General features: G+C 40.0%; 1 protein-coding gene across 1 annotated transcript in view; it reads right to left on the bottom strand.

The window, feature by feature from the left end:
- The window catches only part of LOC127427632 (receptor-type tyrosine-protein phosphatase gamma-like), a 375,831-nt gene that overhangs the window by 11,265 nt on the left and 338,107 nt on the right, over window positions 1-26,459 (bottom strand). Inside the window, exons 16-26 of the mRNA XM_051675308.1 lie at window positions 16,391-16,487; window positions 16,217-16,299; window positions 16,001-16,135; window positions 14,715-14,849; window positions 10,293-10,465; window positions 8,971-9,106; window positions 8,704-8,850; window positions 7,043-7,136; window positions 6,228-6,304; window positions 4,045-4,173; window positions 3,643-3,789 (exon numbers count right to left, since the gene is read on the bottom strand). Of these exons, the coding sequence (XP_051531268.1) occupies window positions 3,643-3,789; window positions 4,045-4,173; window positions 6,228-6,304; window positions 7,043-7,136; window positions 8,704-8,850; window positions 8,971-9,106; window positions 10,293-10,465; window positions 14,715-14,849; window positions 16,001-16,135; window positions 16,217-16,299; window positions 16,391-16,487 (1,353 nt within the window). The remainder of the gene's footprint in view (window positions 1-3,642; window positions 3,790-4,044; window positions 4,174-6,227; window positions 6,305-7,042; window positions 7,137-8,703; window positions 8,851-8,970; window positions 9,107-10,292; window positions 10,466-14,714; window positions 14,850-16,000; window positions 16,136-16,216; window positions 16,300-16,390; window positions 16,488-26,459) is intronic.

The raw sequence follows: 26,459 nt of genomic DNA, 5'->3' as shown, positions 1-26,459 counted from the left end.
TCTCACTTTGGTTGCGCTGCGTCATAAACATACCATTTTTAGGTCGCTGTTTCAAGATAAACGTAGTTTAATACTAAGAAGAACACGTCTTGAGATCCCTTAGTCCTGATTTGTTCTCCATCAAGCTGAGTTTTGAACACAAGAACGCATGCTCGTGTACTGTCTGCTGAAGGGTTGTTTTGTTCTCTGAATAAGCGCGCTGCCCACACAGCTGAAGTTTCGCTTACTGCCCCCTGGAGCAAACAATTGGTACTACAAGCTTGAATTTCTCAGGAATCTTCCTTATTCAGGAATGATTGAGTTCATTTTTTTTGAACGCGTTATTTTTTATAAAACTAATCGCACTGGATGAACTCATTAAATAGACTATATATATATATATATATATATATATATATATATATATATATATATATATGTATGTATGTATGTATGTGTATATATTGGCAGCCAAAAGTTTGGAATAATTTACAGATTTTGTCATGAAAGAAATTGGTACTTTTATTCACCAAAGTGGCATTAAACTGATCACAATGTATAGTCAGAACATTAATAACGTGAAAAACTACTATTACAATTTGAATTTTTTAAACTACTTCAAAGAGATCTCATCAGAAATCCTCTATGTGCAGCAATGAAAGCTATACAGATCCTTGGCATTCTAGCTGTCAGTTTGTCCAGATACTCAGGTGACATTTCACCCCACACTTCCTGTAGCACTTGCCATAGATGTGGCTGTCTTGTCAGGCACTTCTCACGCACCTTACAGTCTAGCTGATCCCACAAAAGCTCAATGGGGTTAAGATCCATAATACTCTTTTTCAATTATCGGATGTCCAATGTCTGTGTTTCTTTGCCCACTCTAACCTTTTCTTTTTGTTTTTCTGTTTTTCTGTTTCAAAAGTGGCTTTTTCTTTGCAATTCTTCCCATAAAGCCTGCCCCCTGAGTCTTCTCTTTACTGTTGTACATGAAACTGGTGTTGTGCGGGTAGAATTCAATGAAGCTGTCAGCTGAGGACATGTGAGGTGTCTATTTCTCAAACTAGAGACTCTGATGTACTTATCCTCTTGTTTAGTTGTACATCTGGCCTTCCACATCTCTTTCTGTCCTTGTTAGAGCCAGTTGTCCTTTGTCTTTGAAGACTGTTGTGTACACCTTTATATGAAATCTTCAGTTTTTTGGGGGAATTTCAAGCATTGTATAGCCTTCATTCCTCAAAACAATGATTGACTGATGAGTTTCTAGAGAAAGCTGTTTCTTTTTTGCCATTTTTGACCTAATATTGACCTTAAGACATGCCAGTCTATTGCATACTGTGGCAACTCAAAAACAAACACAAAGACAATGTTAAGCTTCATTTAACAAACAAAATAACTTTCAACTGTGTTTGATATAATGGCAAGTGATGTTCTAGTACCAAATTAGCAATTAAGCATGATTACTCAAGGATAAGATGTTGGAGAGATGGCTGCTGGAAATGGGGCCTGTCTAGATTTGATCAAAAATGACTTTTTTCAAATAGTGATGGTGGTGTTTTTTACATCATTATTGTCCTGACTATACTTAATGTCAACTATACAGTTGAATGCCACTTTGGTGAATTAAAGTACCAATTTCCTTCTGAAACAGCAAAATCTGTACATTAGTCCAAACTTTTGGCCGTCAGGGTATATATATATATATATATATATATATATATATATATATATATATATATATATATATATATATATATATATATAATTACTGCATTTACATGCATGATTAATCCCGATGCAAGGAAAAATATTGAGATTAAAAAGTTGTTTCCAAGTCTTCACTAAATTATTGTTAGATATAATGCATTAATACAGATTTGATGCTGCCGGGCTTTGACCAATAAGCAGATCTGTACTAATAGTAATACAAAATAATTAAACAATTATGAAATAATCATTAAATGTTTAAAATAAAAACATTTGGCCCGCATAAGATTAATAAGACGTTTAGACCAAACATACCCAAGCAGTGAGAGAGACTTTAAATATTATATAAATGGGGATATATTTAATATTAAGAATACATGTATTGTATTTTATAGGCTACTGTATACTTTGCCTGTCATGATTTCTATGCTGATAATTCTCCCACATGGGAAAAAAAACCTGAATTGCTTGCTTTCCCTTATTTTGAGCTTGTTTTTCCAGAACATGGGGGTGTATTACAGAAAGATCCTATTGGTTACCATGACAATTTCAGTAAGGATCTCATTTAGGACAAAAGCTATTGCAGAATAACATTTCCTAAGTGCAATATCTTATCTTAACTACAAAGAGTATTACAGAAGCATCCTAACTTGTCAAAAATCTTAAAGAAGTGTCTGGCATCCTAACTGAAACTTATTTAAAAGCCAACAATTACAATCACATTACAATATTATGTATCATTACTACTGCACTGTCCGAGAATGGCCCTACATTTATTAGTGATACAAAAGGAAGAACAGCGATGTTTGCTTGTGTACATTTTTTTGGAAGTCCCTATGATGACAAAACACATAAATAATTACAGACTCCCACAAAATAGGATAATGCAGTTATCAAAATTTTTATTTCAGCAGCCTTGAAATTAAAAGTGTGTCAATTTTGTTTCTCCATTTTCATCTAATGTTTAATGTTTCATTCACAGCAGCCGTTTGCACATCGTTAGCTGCTTAGTAACAGACATAAGAGTTGATTATCGAACTCGATGGAGCGGTTTAGGATTTCCTAACTAGAGATAATATAAGATTAAGTAAGATAAGATAAGAATCCTAAATCAAGTTAAGATTTGCTTCTGTAATATGAATTTGTGAACAATCCTAACTTAACTGATCAGATCTTAACTTAAGACTTAAGATAGGAAGTTTTCTGTAATATGCCCCCAGATCCATTTTTTTTCTTGAGAGATCTGGTAACACTGCAACTGGTGTCAACCACCCTTAGCACAGAGTACTGTCATTTAAAAAAAAGGTTAGGGTTAGGGTTAGGTTAGGGTTGTTTTTAAAACAGTATGGAAGGAGTTGCCATGTATGCTGGCCACTTGTCATCTGCTTTTCCTTTATTATCAGGTCCAATAGATCCACACTGAATTTTTAGTTTTGTAAATAAATTCATACATTTGCACAGTTTTAATTAGTAAACAAAACTAGCATTTTATCCATAAACCTTTAAATAAAATGCTTTTTAAGAGCATGAAAAACAAAGTCAAGCCATCCTGTCCAAAATTTTTGGATAGATAATTAAAAGCCACTAAAATAATCTGTTGCATTTCCAGATTGATCAATAGTGACAGCACACATCAACATACACACGCTATCCTTATGAGGACTCTCCATAGGCATAATTATTTTTATACTGTAAGAATTATAGATTCTATCCCCTAACCCTAACCCTACCCCTAAACCTAACCCTCACAAAAAACTTTCTGCATTTTTACATTTTCAATAAAACATTGTTTAACATGTTTTTTAAGCGATTTGAATTATGGGGACACTAGAAATGTCTTCATAAACCACATTTATAACATTATACCCTTGTAATTACGTTTGTAACCTAAAAAAACCACCCAAACCCGCCCACACACATACACACACACACACACACACACACACACACACACACCTGTGTGGCCTCTAGGATGAAGTCATGAATGATGATCTGCTCCTCATTGGAGAGACAGAGTCTGTCTTTACTGATGAGAGTGACTGTAAACGCCTCACAGTTCATGGCTTCCTCTCGACTTGGCCAATAAACAAACTCATCCTCCGCCTGCAGGAAACAAAGAAATCAGTGAGAAAAAGGAGTTTTATATACGTGGGAAGCATCCATCCTGAACAACGAAACAAAATGCTTTTTAGAAAGGATAACGTACTTAAAAACAATTCTCATCATTCATTTCTCAAAACACTGAGTCATCAGTTGACCTTGAGAGCACAGACTACAACATCAGCTTGAGCTCTCCTCCTGAAAAGTAGGATGTCAATAAGACAAAGAGAAACTCTGCAGACAGTCTTGAATACACACCAGACCCTGGTTGTCAGGTAGCATGACGATGATTTGAGCGTTGTGGTCCCAGATCATCCTCCAGAAATCTTTAGTGGTGTGAGGCAAGGGATGCTGTGTAATGATGAACTCATTGCTTCGGTAGTAACCCTGTTGTAATGGAAAACAACATAGTTTCACATTTACAATGGCCCCAAAAAGTATTTGGGCACAATTGGACACTTAAGTCACACTTAAAAAAATTACTGAATGTCATTGCATTTGATAAAGAATATCAAACCAAGAGGCATCTGCCAACAATTGATGCTAGATCTTTTCTAAAAATAAAAGAGTGTATTAAGTGTCTAAATCACTTTTGGGGCCATATAGTTCATTGGTCCAAGTTTAATTTTAATCACATAAATTATATTTGTGGATATCATCTTGTTCAGGGGTTTTGAAACTTTTTGATGGCAAGGACCCCTAAATATGATGATCCCCTTGCGAGGACCTCCAACTATTTATTTTAATGTTTAAAGTCAAACTAATACTGTGTGAAAAAATAGTAAGTGTGATATTACAAAGACAACATGTTGTTTGCCAAATTGAACAATTGGCCTTTACATTGTTATAGCACTAAAATAAAATAATTGATTGTATATTATCTAGAACCTTTTTACTCAGTAAAAAACGGCACATTTTTTATGTGTTCTCAACTACAAAATTACTAGAAATGCCCATCCCTATATTGAATGTGCCACAACAATCAATTTGTGTTTTAAGACATAGGTAATGAAGTCTAAAAAAACGGACAGTTTTTCAGTGTGATGGTTTTCCGTGTGATAAATGTAAAAATATTACTCTGTATTAAGTTGACAGCGTACCTTTTTACTGCACAATATTAGATATATAAACCTGAGGCAAAACATTTTAAATTCAAATCTTTTTGTGCAGTGCTTTACACAGTACAAGTACAATCATAGCACAAGTAAGTCATAAGTTTATTCTTGAAAGTTTGTACATTGCAAGGAAAGCGTGATAAACCCTTAGAAATACGATTTTTTTTTTTTTTTTTTTTTAAATAAACTATTGTTTTAAAGGAATAGTTCAGCCAAAAATGAATTTCATCATCATTCACTCATCCTCATGCTATCCCAGATGTGTATGACATTCCTTCTTTTGCAGAACACAAATTAAGATATTTCGAAGAATATATCAGTTCTGTAGGTCCATACAATACAAGAGAATAATGGCCAGAATTAAGAAGGTCCAAAAATACACACAGGCAGCATAAAAGTAATCCATAAGAATCCAGTGGTTAAATCCATGTCTTCTGAAGCGATATGATAGGTGTGGGTGAGAAACAGATCAATATTTAAGTCATTTTTTATTGTAAATCTATACTTTCACTTTCACATTCAGACACCTACTGGCTGGGGCTGGGCAAAGGTGGAGATTTACAGTAAAGAAGGACTTAAATATTTATCTGTTTCTCACCCACACCTATCATAGTGCTTCAGAAGATATGGATTTAACCACTGGAGTCTTATGAATTACTTTTATGCTGCCTTTATGTCCTTTTTGGAGCTTCAACGTTCTGGTCATCATTCACTTGTATTGTGAGGACCTACAGAGCTGAAATATTCTTCTAAAAATCTTTGTGTTCTGCAGAAGAAAGAAAGTCATAAACATCTGGGATGGCATGTGGGTGAATAAATGATGAGAGAATTATCATTTTTGGGTGAACTATCCCTTTAATTTTTTACTGTTAAAATCTATGGCTGTCAATAGAATAAAATAATCAACCTCATGATTTTCGACCAGTCTTTAGAAAGTAGAATGAAACAGTAATAATGTCAAATGTTACCCTATTTATATTTAAAAAAATAATAATTTTCTCTGAAATATTTTCATGGACCATTGGGGGTACCTGACCCACAGTTTAAACATTTGTGTATGATCCTATGATGACTGACTTCCTCACTGAAAACTTGTTTGAGCCATCAATAAAACTATTAAAACTGCTGTTTACTGTATTTTTTCCCTCTCTTAAAACCAGTGGGCAGGTTTTAAGAGGTTTTGTGCATGTTTTTTGCACAAAAAACATATTAAATGTTTACTCTGAAGGTCGAATCTCAATCTTACATTTCCCCAGTACATTCACTGATAGTTTAAAAAACAGGGCAGGTTAATGTTTAACCATAGTGTTGGTGCTGGGAGCTTACCATTATGTAAGATGCATTGATGTAATCAGTGCCTTTCATGCCAGGCAACGGTGCAAGACCAACACGTGCTCTTTCCGCTGAGAGGGACAAAAACAGCCAATTAGGTGGCAGAAAAAGAGAGCAGGTTAGTGATGTGATCTCATTAACTGAAATAGTGCTGCAAGCACATTTTTTGAAAGATGTGTTGGACGCTATAATGATAGTCGACTCAAGATAAACATCATTCTTCTCATTACAAGGCCAAGTAGAAGAAAAAAGGTTCCACTTTATTTGAGGTTCTTGAATTACTATATACTGACATAAAAAATAAAGCATTTGATTAAATGTACTTAATGTGTACATATGTGTTGTTCTACAAAATGAATTTCCTGCAATCAAGGTTGGAGTATGGGTTAGAATCAGGTTCAGGGGTAAGGTTAAGGTCAACAGAGTAATTACAGATGTAACTTTACTTGCAGGTACAATGTAATAACATATCCACAAGTACATTGTTTTGTACATTGTACAAAGCTTATTTTTAATTTTTATGTAAGTACATAGTAGTAGTAAGTATGAAACACCTGGGTCCAGAACCCCAAAAAACACAACAAAGATTCAATAAAATATCCCAATTTGTTTAATGTCACATTACAGAGAGGCAGTGTTGTAACTTGGGTCTTACGGTCCCCAGTGGAAAGAACCTATCAGGCCCCTTTATTCTTCTGGGGGTTAGCCGTCACGGGCCCCCTTTCACCCCGGGCCCTAGGGTGTCTGCCCACCCTGCCCTCCCTGTAGTTACACCACTGCAGAGAGGTGCTTGCATTTGTGTTACTCACATGGGACGACAGAAGAGTTACGGTTCTTCTCCTTGTTACACTCTTTTCGAGCGCTGAAACACTCCACAAATCTGACATTGCACTGAGTCACCAACTGTGGACAGGGGACAGATAATAATTGATACATTTTCCCAAAGGGGTAGAAGATACATCAAATTTATCTTTCAATCACCAACTCCAAACGTATGCATTAAACAGGTTGGAAATTTGTCCAGTTGTATTCTACTTACACAGATATTAAAGCTCAACCAAAAAGAACCTAAAAAAATAATAAGGCAGAATTTCAGCGCTCAATAATAATGTTTTATTTATTCATGAAATTCACATGAACCAGGCTTGGGCATTAAGCTGATTGTGTTGATATAATGAATTGAGTTTTGCTGCAGTTTCTAACACTTTCCAGTCCAGAATGCTAATTTTTAGTGCCAAGTAAATTGTTTTCTTATCAAACTGGATAATATACCAGAAATTGTTGACATTATTAGTGAGTTTAATTCATACATTAATAGATAGTTTGTCTTGTTCGTGATAGGATGCATTGAGCACAGCTGTGGTTTATATAAAAGCACTCTCCCCTGCAAAATGTTCATTATTAGAGGCAAAACCAACGATTCTTTGTCAAATAAGAATGATATATTTGTTTTACTGGCAATCAAGCTCATCTGTGATCAGATTTTCTAAAGCTATGGCCAGTTGTGCAGCCAACCAATAACATTAGAGGGACAGCAGTAGGAACGCCAACTAGCAACAAGAAATACAGAGACTAGCGATATCTAGAGACAAAATCGATGACAATGTGCATGGGGCATTAAGGTGTACAACCATGACATTCATGACAAGCTAAAATTAGATTTCATCATTTTGGGGTTTGCCACAACTAGAGGATCTGCTTTATAGTTGGTGTGTGAAAGTGCAAAGGAAGCCACTTAAAGGAATATTTCACTCAAAAATGAAAATTCTCTTATCATTTACTCACCTTCATGCCATCCCAGATGTGTATGACATTCTTTCATCTGCTGAACACAAACGAAGATGTTTTAGAAGAATATCTCAGCTCTGTAGGTCCAGACAATGCAAGTGAATGGGTACCAAAAATTTGAAGCTCTAAAAAGCACATAAAGGCAGCATAAAAGTAATCTATAAGATTCCAGTGGTTAAACCTATATTTTAAGAAGTGATATGATATGTGTGGGTAAGAAACAGTTCAGTATTTATGCTGCCTTTATGTGCTTTTTAGAGCTTCAAAATTTTGGAACCCATTCACTTGCATTGCATGGGCCTACAGAGCTGAAATATTCTTCTAAAAATTTGTATTCTTTTTGTATTTGTGTTTGTATTCTTATACATATGGGTTGGCATGAGGTTAAATGATGAGAACATTTTCATTTTGGGGTGAACTATCTCTTCAAAATTACAGCACATTCCAAAATTCCCAAGGGTTTTCAACATTTACATCCCAGGGATCCCCCCAAACAGACTCTCAGCCAACCCAGGGGCCCCCAATATAAAAAAGCAGGATTTTCTCAGTAACACTATATAATAACCTAAAAGTAATTAGCTTATCTTCAATCTAATTTCATTAATTCCAATAAATCTAATTACAATGACTTTGTATTAGATGGAGGATATCTGCACAGACTGAGGAGAGAGCCAGTGCCCACCTTGAATTGTTTCTCCAGTCGTGTTTTGCCACCTGGTCCTGGCGTCAGGATGCTATTAACATAACTGTGCAGCTGACTGAAGGGCACCTCCGTCTCCTTCCCCAGAATGGCTTCCATCAAGGCATCATGGATGAAGATATACTGCTCCTAATCACAAAGAGACATGCAAATTAAAGCAAGAGAGAGAGAGAAAATCAAACACATTAGATAAGCTAGACAACAACAACACACAGGACTGATTTGGCCTGGCAAACACGGTTGACTCACTTCTGTTTGGACCAGGTAGTTTCTCTGAGTGCGTATATGTTTGAGGAAACCCTGCACGTTCACTGAGCCTTTATCCTTCAGCTGCTGTAACATACTGTCGATCGCTATGTAAGTTCCTGTCCTGCCCACACCAGCACTGAGGGAGGCACGCACATAACAGGCAAAATCACAAAAGCTTGTTTAATGGTTTATTAACCTCAAAAAACAAGTTCTGTGGCTAATAATACATAGCAAATAGTTCTTGAGTGCGTTGATTCAAAGCAAGTAGATCAAAAACAAAACAGAATCTGTAAAATTCAAATAACCAAATCAAATTGTAAATTCAAAGAAACAAAAAGCTTTAAGGTATAGTTCACCCAAAAATGAAAATTCTCTCATCATCATTTAATCACCCTTATGCCATCCCAGATGTGATTGACTTTCTTTCTTCTACAGAACATAAATTAAGATTTTTAGAAGAATTTCTCAGCTCTTTTGGTCCATACAATGCAAGCAAAAGGGTGACAAAATTTTGTAGCTCAAAAAAAAATAAAAAATAAAAATAAAAATCACAGAAATCAGCATAAAAATAATCCATAAGACTCGGTAGTTAAATCGAAACGATATGATATGTGTGGGTGAGAAACAGATCACTTTCACAATCTTCTTCTTGTGTTTTTGGAGATTCACATTCTTCATGCATATTGCCCCCTACTGGGCAGGGAGAAGAATTTCGAAAAATAAAATACTTCTGAAGATATGGATTAAAACACTGGAGTCATATGGATTACTTCTATGCTGTCTTTATGTGCTTTTTTTATGTGCACCCATTCACTTGCATTGTCTAGACCAACAGAGCTGAAATAGTCTCCTAAAAATCTTAATTTGTGTTCTGCAGAATAAAGAAAGTCATACACATCTGGAATGGCACGAGGGTGAGTAAATGATGGGAGAATTTTCATTTTTGGGTGAACTATCCCTTTAAAGTTCAAGATCCAAAATCAAAAAAGCTGGATCTTGGGCTTTTAGTTTAACATTAGCAGCCAATAATGTAATAATAATTTAATACATTTTCCATTCTTAATGTAATAAAAGTCGATAATGTAATAAATTACCAATAATGTAATAAAGTTATTACGTTATTGGTTCAGACATTTTATTACATTATTGGTAAGTTATTACATTATTGACTTTTATTACATTAAGAATGGAAAATGTATACGTTATTGGCAGTTATTACATTAACGGTAGTTATTATTACATTAACGGTAGTTATTACATTATTGGCTGCTACAAGCCATTAAACCCCACCATCAATCTGCAGTTATGGTTTTGTGTTTTACCTGCAGTGCACAAGCATAGGGCCCATCTCTGGAGTCTGTGCTGCAGAAGACTTCCTTACGAAGGTGAGTACAGGTAGTGTGTATTCGGGGACGCCCATATCTGGCCACTGGGTGTAGTGATACTGCAGGACTGTTCTCTCGCTCTGTCGACCCTTAGTGCTGCCCTTCTGACCCTAAAAACACGTTACACAAAATTTAGCCTTGCAGCTACACATAATATAATAAATTACTCAACTGTAACCCAACCATTAATGGACCCCTTTTTGCCATTTTTAGATTTTAGCGAAGACATGCTAAAGACTTATTTTGAATAGAGCTTCAAAAAATTTCTTGACAGAAACAAAATCCCACAAACATACACATTAAACTTGAAGCTTATATTGAATCTGAACCAGAAAGAATAATAATAAAACAAATTAGGCAGAATTTCAGTGCTCAATGCAAGTGTTTTATATACTCATGAAACCCTGAAACTCTCTCATTTAACCACATATCACACATTTTACCCTCACAGAACCTGTAAGGCTAAAGTTGTAAGCAGTTTTAGATTCATGACAAGCTAAAATGATAAACTTTAACACCTTGGGGCAAGCAACAGCAAGAGGAACTGCGTCGTAGTTAGTTGGTGGGCAAAGCATGCAAAGAATCTCACAATTCAGTACATTCCAATATTCTCAGGGTTTTTCAAATTTTACAAACTCAAAGATCACCCCCACCCCACACCCAGACTCTCAGCCAAACCAGTGACCCCCAATCAGAGGTGGGTAGTAACGCGCTACATTTTTTTGTTGAGAAAATGTTCTTTTAAGAGTAGGTTTAATAGTGGGTACTTTTTACTCTTACTCAAGTAAATTTCTAATTAAATTTTTTTTTATTTTACTTAGTTACAATGGGAGACGTTCCTGTCGTTACATTGCTGGTTTAATTAAATAAGCTTTAATAAATGTGTAATTTATTGAGAGCTTTACAACTGCGCTTTGTCACTCGAGTCCAGTTCATGACTGCTCCAAAACAAACACTTTCTTTCGTCATGCAATGCCTTCCTTTTACACCAAGACAAGCAGATATTTCAAGATTAGAATTGCAGCTCCATCTTAAGAAAACTCATTGCGGTGTGTTTTGGCGATTGTGATAAAGTGAGCTTGTCTGTGTTGTGGTGATGGTCATTTTCAGGGTGATTCTGTAACTCTTATGATCTTGGTTTATAAGCATGCATTTATATCAGTGCTGAAATATATCAGTGCCTACTATATAAATTCATGTAAACATCTACGTTAAGTGTAAATGCCTTTTGCTCTGCCTATTGCGTGCGTGAATACTGAAGCACATCCATTTCTCATGGACAATACAGAACAACTTAAATAATCCTAACACGCTTCCAAATACAGAGATAAGGTGCAGTTTATCCTTACTGTACAGAACTAATGATCTAAATTCTTTCTACACTGAATATACTGTAGTTACACCAGTGGCGATTTCTCAGGGCCAGCAAAGCCTTCTCTGCTGGCCTAACATGCCAAATAAATAAATATTTTTCATCGTTTCATTCTCAATCACCTTTTTGTCTATGTGTTTTTAATCGCTTTCCACTCTTAATTTATCCACAAACAAACAGAGAAAAACGAAAAGTTTATCCAGTCAAAATGTATTCCTTGATGCTTACAAGCAAAGTGTGACAAATGTTTCATAAATTGCATGCCCGAAGTAGCGTGTGAGTCTGAGCTCCACTCCATCAAGTCTTCAGAATTTCTACAGAATCCCTCAACACTGCAAATGAATGGACAACTAAAGTCAGATTGTCAGATTCATCAGCCAATCAGATTGATTTATTTGTTCTTGGTGGGTGTGATCTTTAGGATATGTCCCAGTCGAGGCCTTCTAGCTGGCCTTGAGTGACACAATCACGCTTTAAGTGATGTAAGTAATTTGAAAGCGAAGAGCGTGAGATCTAGCTGACGAGTCGGCTGTCACTGCCACATCACCATTGAGAAAGAGATCCTTGTGGATTTAAAAACACGAGATGTTCTGCATGATCGTGTGATTGCTTAATTTATTGAACAGGAAAGGAGGACTGATTTTCACTTCAAGCAAATTGGTAAGTGCTTTTTGCATTGTTATAGCAACATCAGGAGGTTTCTAAGTGTAAATTAGGCTGCTTGAGCATGTTGGATCAAGTTTTGAAGTGCTGCGTTCCATACAACTCAGAAAGTCGGATTTTACAACTTCCTACTTGGAAAAGTGCAATGGAATGCATCTTGAAGTCAGAATTACAACTTGTAGGCTCGTGCAGAAATTCTCAACTCCAATTCCGCCGAGATGCAGGGGCATGATGTCACACAAACATGTCGACACGCAGGCCGATACACAAAGTAAGTGATAAACATTCACTTTATTAAGTAATAACGATAAATGAGTTTGTTTCCACATTACATGATATTAAAGCTTGTTTAACAAATGCCTGCAGAAACAGGTGTATAAAACATTATAATCTCTTTTGATAATCGTACACCTGAAGCACAAATGCTAGAGCTGCAGAATTGTTTATCAGTTGGGTGGCTAGGAGACATCTCTAATGAGAGTCAAACCCCTGCTAAGCTAACAGGAGTGTTGCAGTTTTGTTTCCTTAAATGTCATCTTCTGAATATCGGAGATATCAAGTAGGAATATCCCACATCCAACTTGAATGGAACGCAGCATAACCGTGTACCCTGACGAAAATAAATTTATTGCAAGCAACATTTAAATCGCAAATATTATTAGATACATTTTTCCAGGTATTATAGACCTCCTTGGTAGATTCATATGAAAAAATTATGATTTTTGAATGTCTGTTCGGGAGCTGTTCATTTCACAAACAGTCATGCTGCAGTTAAAATTAATCTTGCTTGAGCATTAAGTGTCATTTCAAATTCTGGCTTTCGTGTGTGGATGTGTTTTTAAAATGCCAATTGGTATTACTAGTTAGCTGCGACATAATGTATGATGCCCAAAGGAATAAGGTGTCTTATTCATTGTGAAACTGTGTTTTCTTAATGGCATGAATCACACTGAAGGCCTAGACTTTAAATGCACAGCCGGTCACTGAGTTACACTGAACTAAGAATCCATGCAGGACTTTAAAAAGCTGTGAAATAGCGAAGGTGGCCATTCATAAAGCATGATCTTGCTTCTTTTTGTACAGCATTATATATGATTGGGCCTGTGGAATATTGTTCATGTTTTTCACCGTAATAATGTTCTGTCATCATTTCCCCGCCCTCATGTGGTTCCAAACCTGTGTGACTTTCTATATTTTGTGGAACCCAAAAGATGTTAGACAGAATGTAAGAGACTGACAGTCTCAATCAGCATTCCCTTTTTAAATATGGAGGAAAAAACATGCAGTGAAAGTAAATAGTGACTAAGGCTAACATTCTGTCTGACATCTCCTTAATTGTGTTGCACTGAAGAAGGAAAGTCATACAGGTTTGGAAAAACATTAGGGTGAATCATGAAAGAATTTTCAATAATAATAAGTATTAAATTATAATTATTATTATAATGTAATACATGTTAAATGGAATTATTTAATGGAATATTGGGTAGTAAATGTCCATTATGTTATATATGAAAGTAACTAGTCACTTACACAAAACTACTTCACATTCAGACTCAGTGTACAGATCTTTTATACTACTGTGGAGCAGCATGTCAGATTTCTAACACTAATGACATGCAAATGTGCATTTTTTTCTTACATCAAATTAGCAGCACCTGAACTCATATGTGAGCGAGTGGCTGCTATCAAAAAGACCCTCTATTCTTCGTAGTGTCAGTGGCCTTTGTGCAGCGCTGTGTGTTGTGAAAGAGATTTACAGAGAGCAGATCAGTCTTTCACTAATGCTGTGAAGGCCAGGACCTTAAATAAGCTTCTTAAGAAGACTTTTTTCTAGGGCTGTTAACGCTCAACCCTGACACAATCCTTCTCACAGGTGAAGGAAAGGAGTTCAAACCAAGAGACAGAAATGTGAGCAATTATTATTCGACAATGTGTGTTTTTATGTAAAAAAAAAAAAAAAAAAAACACACAATCAACGTGTAAGCAAAGCAGCTGTGCAAATGCAACAGCAGGCTCGCGTTGCACTTTCACACTGACAGTGTTTCTGCTGCATAACATATGCTATGTCTCCACGGTAACGCGCTCAACAAGCCACGTAATAAGATGCGCGGATTGACGGTCTCAGACGCGAAGGCAACTGAGATTCATCCTCCGCCACCCAGATTGAGGCGTCACATTGGGAATTGGGCATTCCAAATTGGGAGATAAAGGGGAGAAAATAAAAAAACAAACAAACAAACAAACAAACAAAAAAATACTGTTACATGCTTTTTTAGCATGAGGTGTAAAGCAGGTCTAAGAGGAGAGATGATAGAGGAGTTTACCTTCTTGACTTTGGTGTTTCTGATTGTGAAGATACGGAGTGTGTAGCAGGCCAGAACTTTGGTTCTCTTCAAGATTACCACGATATTACCGTATTCCTCACTGTTCTCTGTTGGCCAGTACTGATCACATTTTCTCTGTGAAATACATACACACAAAAGGGAGCAAACTTAATATCATGGAAAAACTTAAATAAACTTTATAAACTTAAAAATAAAAAGTTTGATGTACTATGTATACACTATGTAGTATCGATTGCTTTTACTATGGTTTTATGGTGTTTTTGTCCTTTTTCGAGCAGTCCGAAGTCTCCATTCATTTCCATCATATGGCAAAGAAACCATGTAAAGACTTTTTTTTAACTCACCTTTTGTGTTCCAAGAAAGTCATATGCGTTTGAAGTGAGATAGCGTGAGTAAATAATGACAGAATTTTCAGTTTTGGGCCAGAGAGAGGGTGGCAAATGATCATGTTCAACTAAATTATAATTTGCAAGAAACCTCAACTAACATTATAAATGGACAGTAAATATAATAAATAAAGATTCAAGCATGTAAATGTTTAAAATATGGCAAAATTTTAGTTATTTGAACCATAATCCACTTTCATTGTATGGAAAAGATTCCCCTTTGATTCCCTCCTTTTCTATTAATATTATTATTTCAAATAAACACATCTTTGAGGCCTGATGCCACACCCACTGCATCTGTCTCTTGTTCACCCTGCCACAGTGGTGGAGAATGCGGGCATTTTTATTTAAAATCGTGCGTGCCAGGTGAGGAGTTGTTCCCTAGGTTACTGTCATTAAAATAAATAACTCTGAAGCCGTCAGATTGTGCCGAAGTATACTTTTTTACATGATTTGCAACACAAATTCTACAAAGACAACGCGGCCACGAAAAATTAGTAGAGAGAGATTGGGGTTTTTTAAATGGAAGAGGCTGTGACAAGTTTAATAAAGCAAAGAAGCAACACAGCGCTAAAAGTGGTGGTCCACAGAGAGACATTTTTTTGCATTATTGGCTTTACTTGTGGCTGGAACAGTACGTTAAACACCGTGACATCACCCTAAACTAACTAATTTTAAAACGACATTGCACGTAGTGCTTTAGCTCGTAGAGGAGAAAAAAGTTTGGCTTCTTTCATAGTATAAGTCACTCTCCTGTCTCTTGCTTACAATCAGCTGATCCTTTATCTACCATCCATGACCTGATAAATAGCATTCATAATTAATTAACGAGGTTATTCGAAAATTTTAACAGAAAGATGATAAAGAAACAGAACTCACTCTGCCTTTCTCCACCAGGTTAGTGATCATAACTATAATGCCAGTGTTCTGCTCCCACACCATCCTCCAGAAGTCCTCGAATGTGGACTTAAGAGGACCCTGTGCTGCAATGTAGGCCTTGGGTTTATTGTAGCCCTGTAGAGCAGATGCATACAGAAATATAAATCACCCACAGTCAGTGATGTCCTTATACATAAAGACATCATATCTACTCACATCCACATAGTTGGCATTGATGTAGTCGCTGTGTTTGGAGTCTTTACCAGCCAAAGGCCTGAGTTTGACTCGACTGTGATCGTCTAGAGGAAGAAATATAGCTAGTTAGAGGCATGTTTGATATGTACATACTGTATATGTGCATCTTGGAGAGAGGGAGAGAAAGAGACTCACAGGCTATGATGTTGATATATCTGTTCTTGTGCTTGTTGTCAGGGTGATTAGAGTGTTCTGATGTAATCTTCATATCTGCAGTGCAGCGCTGCACTTCCTACAACACACACACAACACACACACACACACACACACCCAGATGAGACATCAAAATTAATTTCATTTAATTTAAAAAGCAGGTACAATGGCCCCAAATGGATTCGGACACTGAAGTCACATTTTAAAATGTCTGAATGTCATTGCATTAGACAATGCTACTAGACCTTTTCTCAAAACTTACTTCATTTTCTTAGCCTTTTTAGAAATTACTTTTAACCCTAAAAAGAGCAAGGCTGTAGAGAAACCTCAGAAAATTTATTTATTGCTATTTTCTGAAACATTAGTGCTGAAAAAACAATTTCATGTTTTTATTAAAAATATTGCTTTTATTTTCAATGTTACTGTTTGTATCCCCCAGGAATCGCTGCCCCTTTAGGGTATAAAAAAAAGAGTTCATGTTTGGATGTGCCTTTATCCAGAAGTAAACCCATTTTTCATACTGTACCAACTTTAACGGAATTGGGGTTGTACATAATATCCTTTGAAGTAACTTAAAGTACCTTGTAAATAGTGTGGTATATGATGATGATTGTTGGAAAAGTATGCTTATGCTATCTTAAAAAGAATTCTTAAAAAATTCCACTTGGTTTGACATTTTGTAATCTAATGCAATGCCATCAAGTGTTTTAGAGTGTACAAATATTTTTTGGGGCCATCTTTTTCAAATGTTATTCTTTTTTAATTTTTTTAACATACTGTATTATAGACAACAGCTGTACATTAACACAAATATTCTCTCTAGTTTTCAACGGTAGCATGTAAAACAAGTTCTGCATAAGGTAACATCCTGGGGCTATTAAACAGATCTCTAAATAATCACATGAACGCATATCCCCTAGCAGTCCCACAAAAAACATTAAGATATTTAAAGTAGTATACAAAAGAATTGGCTGTGTGTGCAATAGGATTCGTGTGACAGCACACATGTTTGTATTGCATGTGAGGGGTGTGTGGATACGGTTGTTTAAAACCACAAGATGTTTGAAAATCTGCCAGAGGCTGTTTTCAAAGACTTGCTGTCATTCACACACCTGTCTGGCCTCTGGTTACCTGTACCTGAGCTAACACCACAAGCAATTCTGAGAAGAGTCACACACAGAACATTGCAGGATAATGTCCACATTTCTGTGAAGATGCATCGTTATTGTCAAAGCTATTCCAGTGTACAAAAAACCTGTGAAATTACATGTAATACTGGTGTTATTTACCAGAAGATTAATTTTTTGTTGTTGTTTATTTAAAGGCAATATGAAACTGCATTTCTGACACATATGACTTCTGTAGTGTGGCATATTTTCAAGGAAAATCAGTTAATATTCTAAAGGAAATAATGTAGGGCCGGGGATGATTTTATTCATCAGGATTTGACTGGATTGTTTATGTCAGGCTGTGATATTATTGGTTAATTTATGTGGCCTTGATTAAATCAGCAGAAAGTTATTTCAGAGGTAGCTAAAGTTGTTACATTTTGATGAAAGATTATGAAAACAAACATTATCCTCATCAAAATAAGACATGTAAATGAGGACAATAAGTAAGTAAATAGATATTTTAACCACTCATACACTGATCAGCCACAACATTAAAACCACCTGCCTAATATTTTGTAGGTCCCCCTCGTTCCGTGAAAATCCCAGGAGATCAGCAGTTACAGAAATACTCAAATAAGCCCATCTGGCATAAACAATCATGCCACAGTCCAAATCACTGGGATCAAATTTTTTCCCCATTCTGATGTGAACATTAACTGAAGCTCCTGACCTGTATCTGCATGATTTTATGCTTTGCACTGCTGCCACAGGATTGGCTGATTAGATAATCGCATGGATGATTGTTGGTGCCAGACGGGCTAGTTTGAGTATTTCTGTAACTGCTGATCTACTGGGATTTTCACACACAACATTCTCTAGAATTTCCTCAGAATGGTGCCAAAAACAAAAAAACATCTAGTGAGGGGCAGTTCTGTGGATGGAAACGCCTTGTTGATGAGAGAGGTCAACAGAGAATGGCCAGACTGGTTCGTACTGACAAAGTCTACGATAACTCAGAGAACCGCTCTGTACAATTGTGGTGAGAAGAACAGCATCTCAAAATGCTATTTTGAAATGCGGGTTGGCGCTGTTTTGGCGACATGAGGGGGAGCTATACAGTATTAGGCAGGTGGTTTTAATGTTGTAGCTGATCGGTGTACATCTATGAAAAACTTGCCACCATGATGTTTATGTTTGTTCTCACACAAAATCGATTAGATCACTTCAGAAGACATTGATTAAACCACTGGAGTCACATGGATTACTTTCATGCTGCTTTTATGTCCTTTTTGGAGCTTCAAAGTTTTGTTCACCAATTCCTTGCATTTTATGGACCTACAGAGCTGAGATATTGCTCTCAAAATCTTTGTTTGTGTTCTGCAGAAGAAAGAAAGTCATACACATCTGGGATGGCATAAGAGTGAGTAAAGCCCCGTTCACACCACAAACGACATTGTCGCTTGGTGTTGCTAGTCTCTGTACTATGAAGTCACTAGTGGGCGTTCCTACTGATGATGCTCTAATGCTAATCATGGACTGCACGTCTGGCCATAGTGGCTTTTGAAATGCTGATTACAGACGATACTGCCAGTAAAACTAAGATAATCATTCGAATTTGATGAGGAATTAGTTCTATTGCCTCTAAAAATCACCATTCTGCAACGGAGAGCGTTTTATATAACCTGCAGCAATGCTCAATCATCATTTCATTAAATATTTTGAACAGTCTATCAAAATATGAATCAAATTCAGTCAGAATGCCGACAGTTTTCCATGCATCATTATATTTGCCCGTATCCATGTATGAGATTACAGACCAACCTGGTTGTGGTGAGCAGGGCGTGGCCGAGCGATAAGGATGGCTGGCTGGGGGAGAATTATCGCAATCAGCCGGGAGAGAGATAAAGAGGAGCCAGAGCCGCAGTTCGAGAGAGAGAGAGAGAGATGCACAAAGCTGTGTGTGTGTGTCAGTGTGTTTAACGTGACTGCTGAAAATCAGTGTGTGTATTTTATGTGATGCTGAAAAGCAAAGTTTTGTTGTACACTGAAAAGTGTCATTAAAAGTCTTACATGGATTATCACCCGGCTCCTGCTTCCTCCTTCGTAAGAAAGGCAGTGGCCTGCCACATTGGTGCTGAAACCCGGGAACTAGAGAAAGCATACGCTGTCATGGAGCCTCACCGCTGGCTGAAGATCGCGACGCCAAGGAGATACCTGATCTGGTGGTGCTGGAGCAGTTCATCAGCTGGCGACCGAAAGGGACGGCTGAGTGGGTCCAGTGCTGACGGAGGCAGTGCAGCTGGCTGAGGACCGGTTGGCAGCATGTTGGGGGGCTGGCGAGCCATCTTCTCTCTCTCAACTCTCTCTCCTCTCTCTTTTTTTAACTTCTCATATATATTTTAAAACACTGATGGTTAAGTTTAGGCATTGACTTGGTAAGTATGTCTTTTTTAATCATCTCATTTATATTTTAAATGACTATTGGTTAGGTTCAGGCAAAAGTTTTAGGTTAGGTATGTTTAAAAAAAAAAAAAAAAAAAAAAAAAAATATATATATATATATATATATATATATATATATATATATATATATATATAATTCACCTTAAAACCGCATCTGAATACGACACAATGTTACTTGCTTTTGGCGCCCCCAGCTGGACATTTCACTGTAAACCTGCAGCCAAACGTGATATACAGCAAGGCAATTTTCAATTGCAAAAATGTTGTCATGTTCACGTTAATTTCATGAGACCAGGCTGTTACAGACAAATGATAAAAGTGAAATCGCTCACAGAAACTTTTAACCTTTCCTCCGTCTTGCCTGCATTTGTCTCCAGTATCTCACTCTCACAGCAGACATGTGACGTGAGCTCCGCTGCCTTTTCTCATTGGTAGTCGTTCTGGAATGTCACTCGTCATTTGCATAAAGGTAAACTTTTCTCAACTTTGTTGTGCGCTTGCTACGGCCACATCTTGTCGCCGACAGTGTCTGTTGCTCGTTTCTCCGAAAGCATCTCTGTTCTTATTGAAAATAAATGGGAACGTGTCTCTTTGTTACTGCCGGTGTGAACAGGGCTTAAATGGTGATTACATTTTCATTTTTGGGTGAACTATTCTTTTAATGAAATTCGTCAGGCGAAAAACATCTCATCACAAAGAAAAGTAATAGCACATCTCTTCTTAAGAAGTCTCACAAATTATGCTCCAAAATTTGGGTAAGGGATTTGTTCAAATTCCTGACCCTAAGTATGAGCAATTATAATAGTGATGCTTGCCTTAGCAAACACTACTTATAAAACATAATAAACTAAAATAAAAAGAGAAAAAGAAAATAAGCCTGTCCTTTGCTGGTATACTCAAACTTGAGAAAGCTCTTTCATCCTTTTTGGCTTCCTCCACTCACTGCTCTCTCTTTCAACAGAATGCCAAACTTTTCCAAGTGCCTTCTTTTCTTTTTTTCCTTTTCTTTTGAGTCCCTCTTCTTTTTTCCATCCAGGAATTCCCCATAAAACTCATACCCAGGCTGCACATAATCCCTGTGCCTGTCCAAGCCTAGCCAATACCCTTCCTCTCCTCCCTGGCTCCCATGATTGCTGCCACCCCAGCCACGGCTTTATACACCCGGCCTACACAAAGCCACTTGTCAGAGGCCCTGGAGGCTCCGTCCAATGGGGGTTTGGCTCTGCGGTCTTTCTCCTTTCTCTCTGCTCAAGAAGGGGAGGCAAGAGAGAGAGAATGCTGGGGGAGGAGGGTTAGGCACCACAGAGGAATCCATTGAGAAGAAACTGCATCAGTAACAGGAACCACATCCCAATGTCTATCAAGCCTGCATGCATGCACACACACTTTCTGAGCCACTTCCATGTGTCAATCAAGCCACTATGGAACAAAGGGGCCAAGTGAGGCCCTTAGAGCACCCTCAGTGACCCATACACCTCCTCCTCTTTTCTCCTATAACCTCCCCTCATTCTGAACCAACCAGCCACAGAGAAACTAAACTGAAGGTTTTTCCTTTGTTAATATGTTGAATTTGTTAGGATTTACATGATGAAACAATAGATATACCAGTACTTTTCAAAATAAAGAGTCAAAAGTTAGTGGAACATGATTAAATGTAATGCGATGAACTACACATGTGCGAGCTACACATCTGCTAGGACACCTGTGTGAACTTGAAGGGAACCGACTTCATACATCCACTAAATGTCATTATCACAATATGGTGACAAACATGTCCCTTGAATTTTCATTAATTAAAAAGATTTTAAATATTCAAGAAACCACATTTAAAAGGCCACTCTTTAACCTAACGTTTTATTAAATAATATGAAATGGTCTGACTCAATATTTTTGTACAAATTTTTTTTTGAAAATATACTAGAATTTGTAAACTGTTTGAAAAACACTTGTCCCCTTCATCTGACACATCACTTCGAAAGTTCTGGGAAATTTGGCACTCATTGTAATTTACAAGCAAATGAGCTTTGCGGCAACCTCTTCATTGTCGCCAAAGGTTTGCTGCAAGTTCACCATTACCGGTGAAGAGCTGCAAATTTCTGGCAAATATTTCCAGTGAATTGCAAACTTATTTGCATGTGAAAAGTGTAAGTGGGAAATGTGCGGCTAGTTTGCAGCAAGTTTGCGGAAAGTTTGTCAGAACTCGTGATTTTTGTAAAACTATTATGCAAAACATAATAAGTAATTAATAATTCAAATAATTTAAAAATAATGTTTGTCCTTTAATTAAATGTCATTGGTGTTATCAATGTTAAAAACTTGTGCTTAGAAAATACAAAAATTTGTGGAAAAGAACGTCCTGGTTACTTGCGTAACCTCCGTTCCCTGATGGAGGGAACGAGACGTTGTGTCGATACAGTGACACTAGGGGTCACTCTTGGGAGCCAGAAACACCTCTTGTCTTTGATAAAAGGCCAATGAAAATTGGCGAGTGGTATTTGCATGCCACTCCTCCGGACATACGGGTATAAAAAGTAGCTGGTATGCGACCACTCATCCAGGTTTTATACTGAGGAGCCGAGACAAGGTCCGGCCATTTCAGCAGGTAGTTCAGCGTTGTGGCAGGAGGGACACAACGTCTCGTTCCCTCCATCAGGGAACGGAGGTTACGCAAGTAACCAGGACGTTCCCTATCTGTCACTCACTCGATGTTGTGTCGATGTAGTGACACTAGGGGTCCCTATACAAAACGCCGCAACTGGCTGAACTGTGTTACGTGAACTGGCGGTGTGTGACGGGCAGATGACTGTGTGCCTCATAGCCAGAACACCAGGCTGACCTCCCCCAACATAGTTATGAGTGTTGAACGGCCCTTTGGGGACAAGTCGACTACCCAAAATTAGAGACAGGCTAACCCAATCGTGGCCTCTTTTCCCCTTCTTTTTTTCCACTCCCTAAAAAACAAGGGGGATCATCCGTCTAGTCGGGGGGTGTTGTAGCCCTACCGGGGGCGGCACGTCCTGGGCGTGATATGCCATAGCTATGGCATCAATGAGCCAGTGGGCGATCCTCTGCTTGGAGACAGCTCTTCCTTTCCGCTGTGCACCAAAGCAGATAAAGAGCTGCTCAGAGATCCTAAAGCTCTGTGTGCGATCCAAATAGATGCGTAAAGCATGCACCAGACACAGCAATGACAGGGCTGGGTCTGCCTCCTCCTGGGGCAGCGCTCGCAGGTTCACCACCTGGTCCCTAAAAGGGGTCGTGGGAACCTTGGGCACATAGCCCGGTCGGGGTCTCAAGATCACGTGAGAGTAGCCCGGACCGAACTCCAGGCACGTTTCGCTAACAGAGAACGCTTGCAGGTCTCCTATCCTCTTGATGGAAGTGAGTGCAGTCAGGAGGGCAGTCTTCAAGGAGAGTGCCTTAAGCTCAGCTGAAGGCTCAAAGGGGGCTCTCTGTAGACCCTGAAGAACTAGAGAGGTCCCATGAGGGAACAAGGCGCGGTCTGGAGGGGTTCAACCTCCTGGCGCCTCTCAGGAACCTGATGATCAGGTCGTGCTTCCCTAAGGACTTACCGTACACTGTGTCGTGGTGTGCTGCTATAGCAGCAACGTACACCTTCAAGGTGGAAGGGGACAGCCGCCCTTCCAACCTCTCCTGCAGGAAGGAAAGCACTGATCCGACTGCACATCTCTGGGGGTCTTCCCATCGTGAAGAACACCCCTTAGCGAACAGATGCCTCGTAGAGTGGGCCCTAGCCTGAGTGATCGTGTCTACCACTGCGGGTGGTAGACCGCTTAGGTCTTCCACGTCCCGTCCAGGGGCCAGACATGGAGATTCCAGAGGTCTGGTCGCAGGTGCCAGATGGTGCCCCGTCCCTGAGAAAGAAGGTCCTTCCTCGCGAGGAGCGTGAGGTTCGAGAACCACGTCTGGGTGGGCCAGTAGTGTGCTACCAGGATGACCTGCTCCTCGTCCTCCCTGATCTTGCACAGAGTCTGCTCACTGGGGGAAATGCATATTTGCGTAGGCCAGGAGGCCAGCTGTGTGCCAGCGCATCTATGCCGAGGGGTGCCTCAGTCAGGGCGTACCAGAGCGGGCAGTGGAAGGATTCTTGGGAGGCGAACAGGTCTACCTGTGCCTATCCGAATCGACTCCAAATCAGCTGGACCACCTGAGGGTGGAGTCTCCACTCTCCCCTGAGGGTAACCTGCCGTGACAGTGCGTCTGCTGAAGAGTTGAGGTCACCCGGGATGTGAGTGGCTAGCAGCGACTTGAAGTGCTGCTGTCTCCAGAGGAGGAGACGGCGGGCGAGTTGTGACATACAACGAGAGCACAGACCACCTTGGCGGTTGACATATGCTACCGTTGCCGTGTTGTCTGTCCGAACTACAAGATTGGCTGCAACCCACCGCCTTTTTTCGGTACGATGAAGTAGGGGCTGTAAAACACCTTCTTCATCTCGGCCGGAGGGACAGGTTCTATCGCACCCTTCCGTTGGAGGGTAGCAATCTCCGCGCACAAGGTAGCCTGGGCGGACGCCTGGCAAACTGAATCGCGTAGCCGAGTCGGACGGTCCGGACCAGCCATCGCGACGGATTGGAAAGCGCAAGCCACGCATCCAAGTAACGCGCAAGGGGGATCAAAGGGACAACATCGTCGGACATACCGGCAGGTGGAGCGGAGCTCAAGGTGCCACACCATGTTCTGGCCATGCTGAGTCTAGGGACATCGAAGCACTTACCTGGCTCCTTGTGACCACCTCCAGAATAGCCTGGGATGGGGGAGGAAGAGGCCTGTCTTCGCAACCCGTGGAGACTGTCACATCGGGGGCGGATGTGTGCCACATCTGGGCGCACAGGGGCAGGGAGACCGCCACTGGAGCGCCAATCCTGCAAGGAAAAACCCGTGGATGGTGGTCATGATGATGACCGTGCACACTGGGTATGTGACCCAGGGAAGGAGGAAACCGCTCTTTTGCTGAATTGTTGGGTACCGCAGCCAATTGGGCATGTGGCGAAATCAAATAAAAAGGCAATAAAAGATTCTCCACCCGGCCCTCCACCGGGGGATGGAGTGGTCTTACTACCAGCTCCAATGCAGTGGGTTTTGTCGACCCTGGGTCGTGGGTTCTTAGCGGCCGGCTGTGAGACGGGTGGCGTCTGCTTCCTGCGTTGGGCTCCACACCGGGGCCAGTCCGAAGGGGCGGGCTGCGGCGGAGCCAGTGCAGTCACTGCAGGGGGACGCCCTTGGTGATGAGCAGATGTGGTGTGGGATCTTGAGCTGTGCCGGGGCAGGAAATGCCGGATAGCCTCCGTCTGCTGCTTCACCATAGAGAACTGCTGGGCAAAGTCCTCGACGGTGTCGCCGAATAGGCCAGCCTGGGAGATGGGGGCAGCAAGGAACTGTGTCTTGTCGGCCTCACCCATCTCGACCAGGTTGAGCCAAATGTGGTGCTCCTGGACCACTAATGTGGACATCGTCCACCCGAGAGACCACACCGTGACCTTCGTTGCTTCGGAGAGCGAGGTTGGTCGCCGAGCGCAGTTCCTGCATCAGATCTGGGGTGGAACAACCCTCGTGCAGTTCTTTTAGCGCCTTGGCTTGGTGGACCTGCAGGAGAGCCATGGCATGCAGGGCAGAGGCGGCTTGTCCAGCAGCGCTGTAGGCTTTGGCCATCAGGGACGACATGAACCTACATGAACCTACAGCTGCGAGGGTTCAGGGGAGAGCGGAGGGTTCCACTCTTGCCCGATGCTCGTGGCCACCCGGGAAAGCATATCCATCATCTCTGCATCAGCCTGTGACTGCGCAATCGACCCCAAAGGGGGAGCCCAGCTGAGGCTTCAGCATCCAACTGGACATGCCCGCTCTCCAATGCTTCGCTCGAGAGCTCATCAGCTTTGCGGGCTCCGAACAAGAGGTTGAACTCGCCGTGAGACGAGCCGGCCGACTCATCCGGAAGTCCGATCAGGGCAGACGAGCATGCTGGGGAATGGGAGGTCCACGGGGGGATACCCGGCGGAAGCAATCCCATTGGAGTCCCCAAATTGCCCCCAGTGCTAGCCGCGTTGGCCTCAAATCCGTAGGTAGAAGGACCGAGGCGGGGAGCCGCTGGGGTGGCTTGCTTTCTTACGAAAGCAAGCCGTGACCGCAACGTTGCCATGGTCATGTTCTCGCAGTGAGAACATGACCCATCCACAAACGCTGCCTCCGTGTGGGTCGCGCCCAGACACGAAAGACAGCGATCGTGACCGTCTGAAGTTGAGAGGTAAAGTTGAGACCAGGAATAACACACAATTGGAAAGGCATCTTTAAAAAGACGTGTCTTTAAAAAGACGTTCCGTGTGTGCCGCTCTTTTAGAGAAATATACTCTTTCAGAAAAATATACTCTCTTTTTTCTGCCGAAGCGCCCAGGGGCGTTCTCTGCAGTGCACCAGTGCAGAGGAGGGAGAAGCTGCTGAAATGCGCCGTCAGATCC

This window comes from Myxocyprinus asiaticus, chromosome 37 (genome assembly GCF_019703515.2).
Source record: "Myxocyprinus asiaticus isolate MX2 ecotype Aquarium Trade chromosome 37, UBuf_Myxa_2, whole genome shotgun sequence".
NCBI classification, from domain to species: Eukaryota; Metazoa; Chordata; class Actinopteri; order Cypriniformes; family Catostomidae; genus Myxocyprinus; species Myxocyprinus asiaticus.
This window is presented reverse-complemented; position numbering and strand designations above follow the sequence as displayed.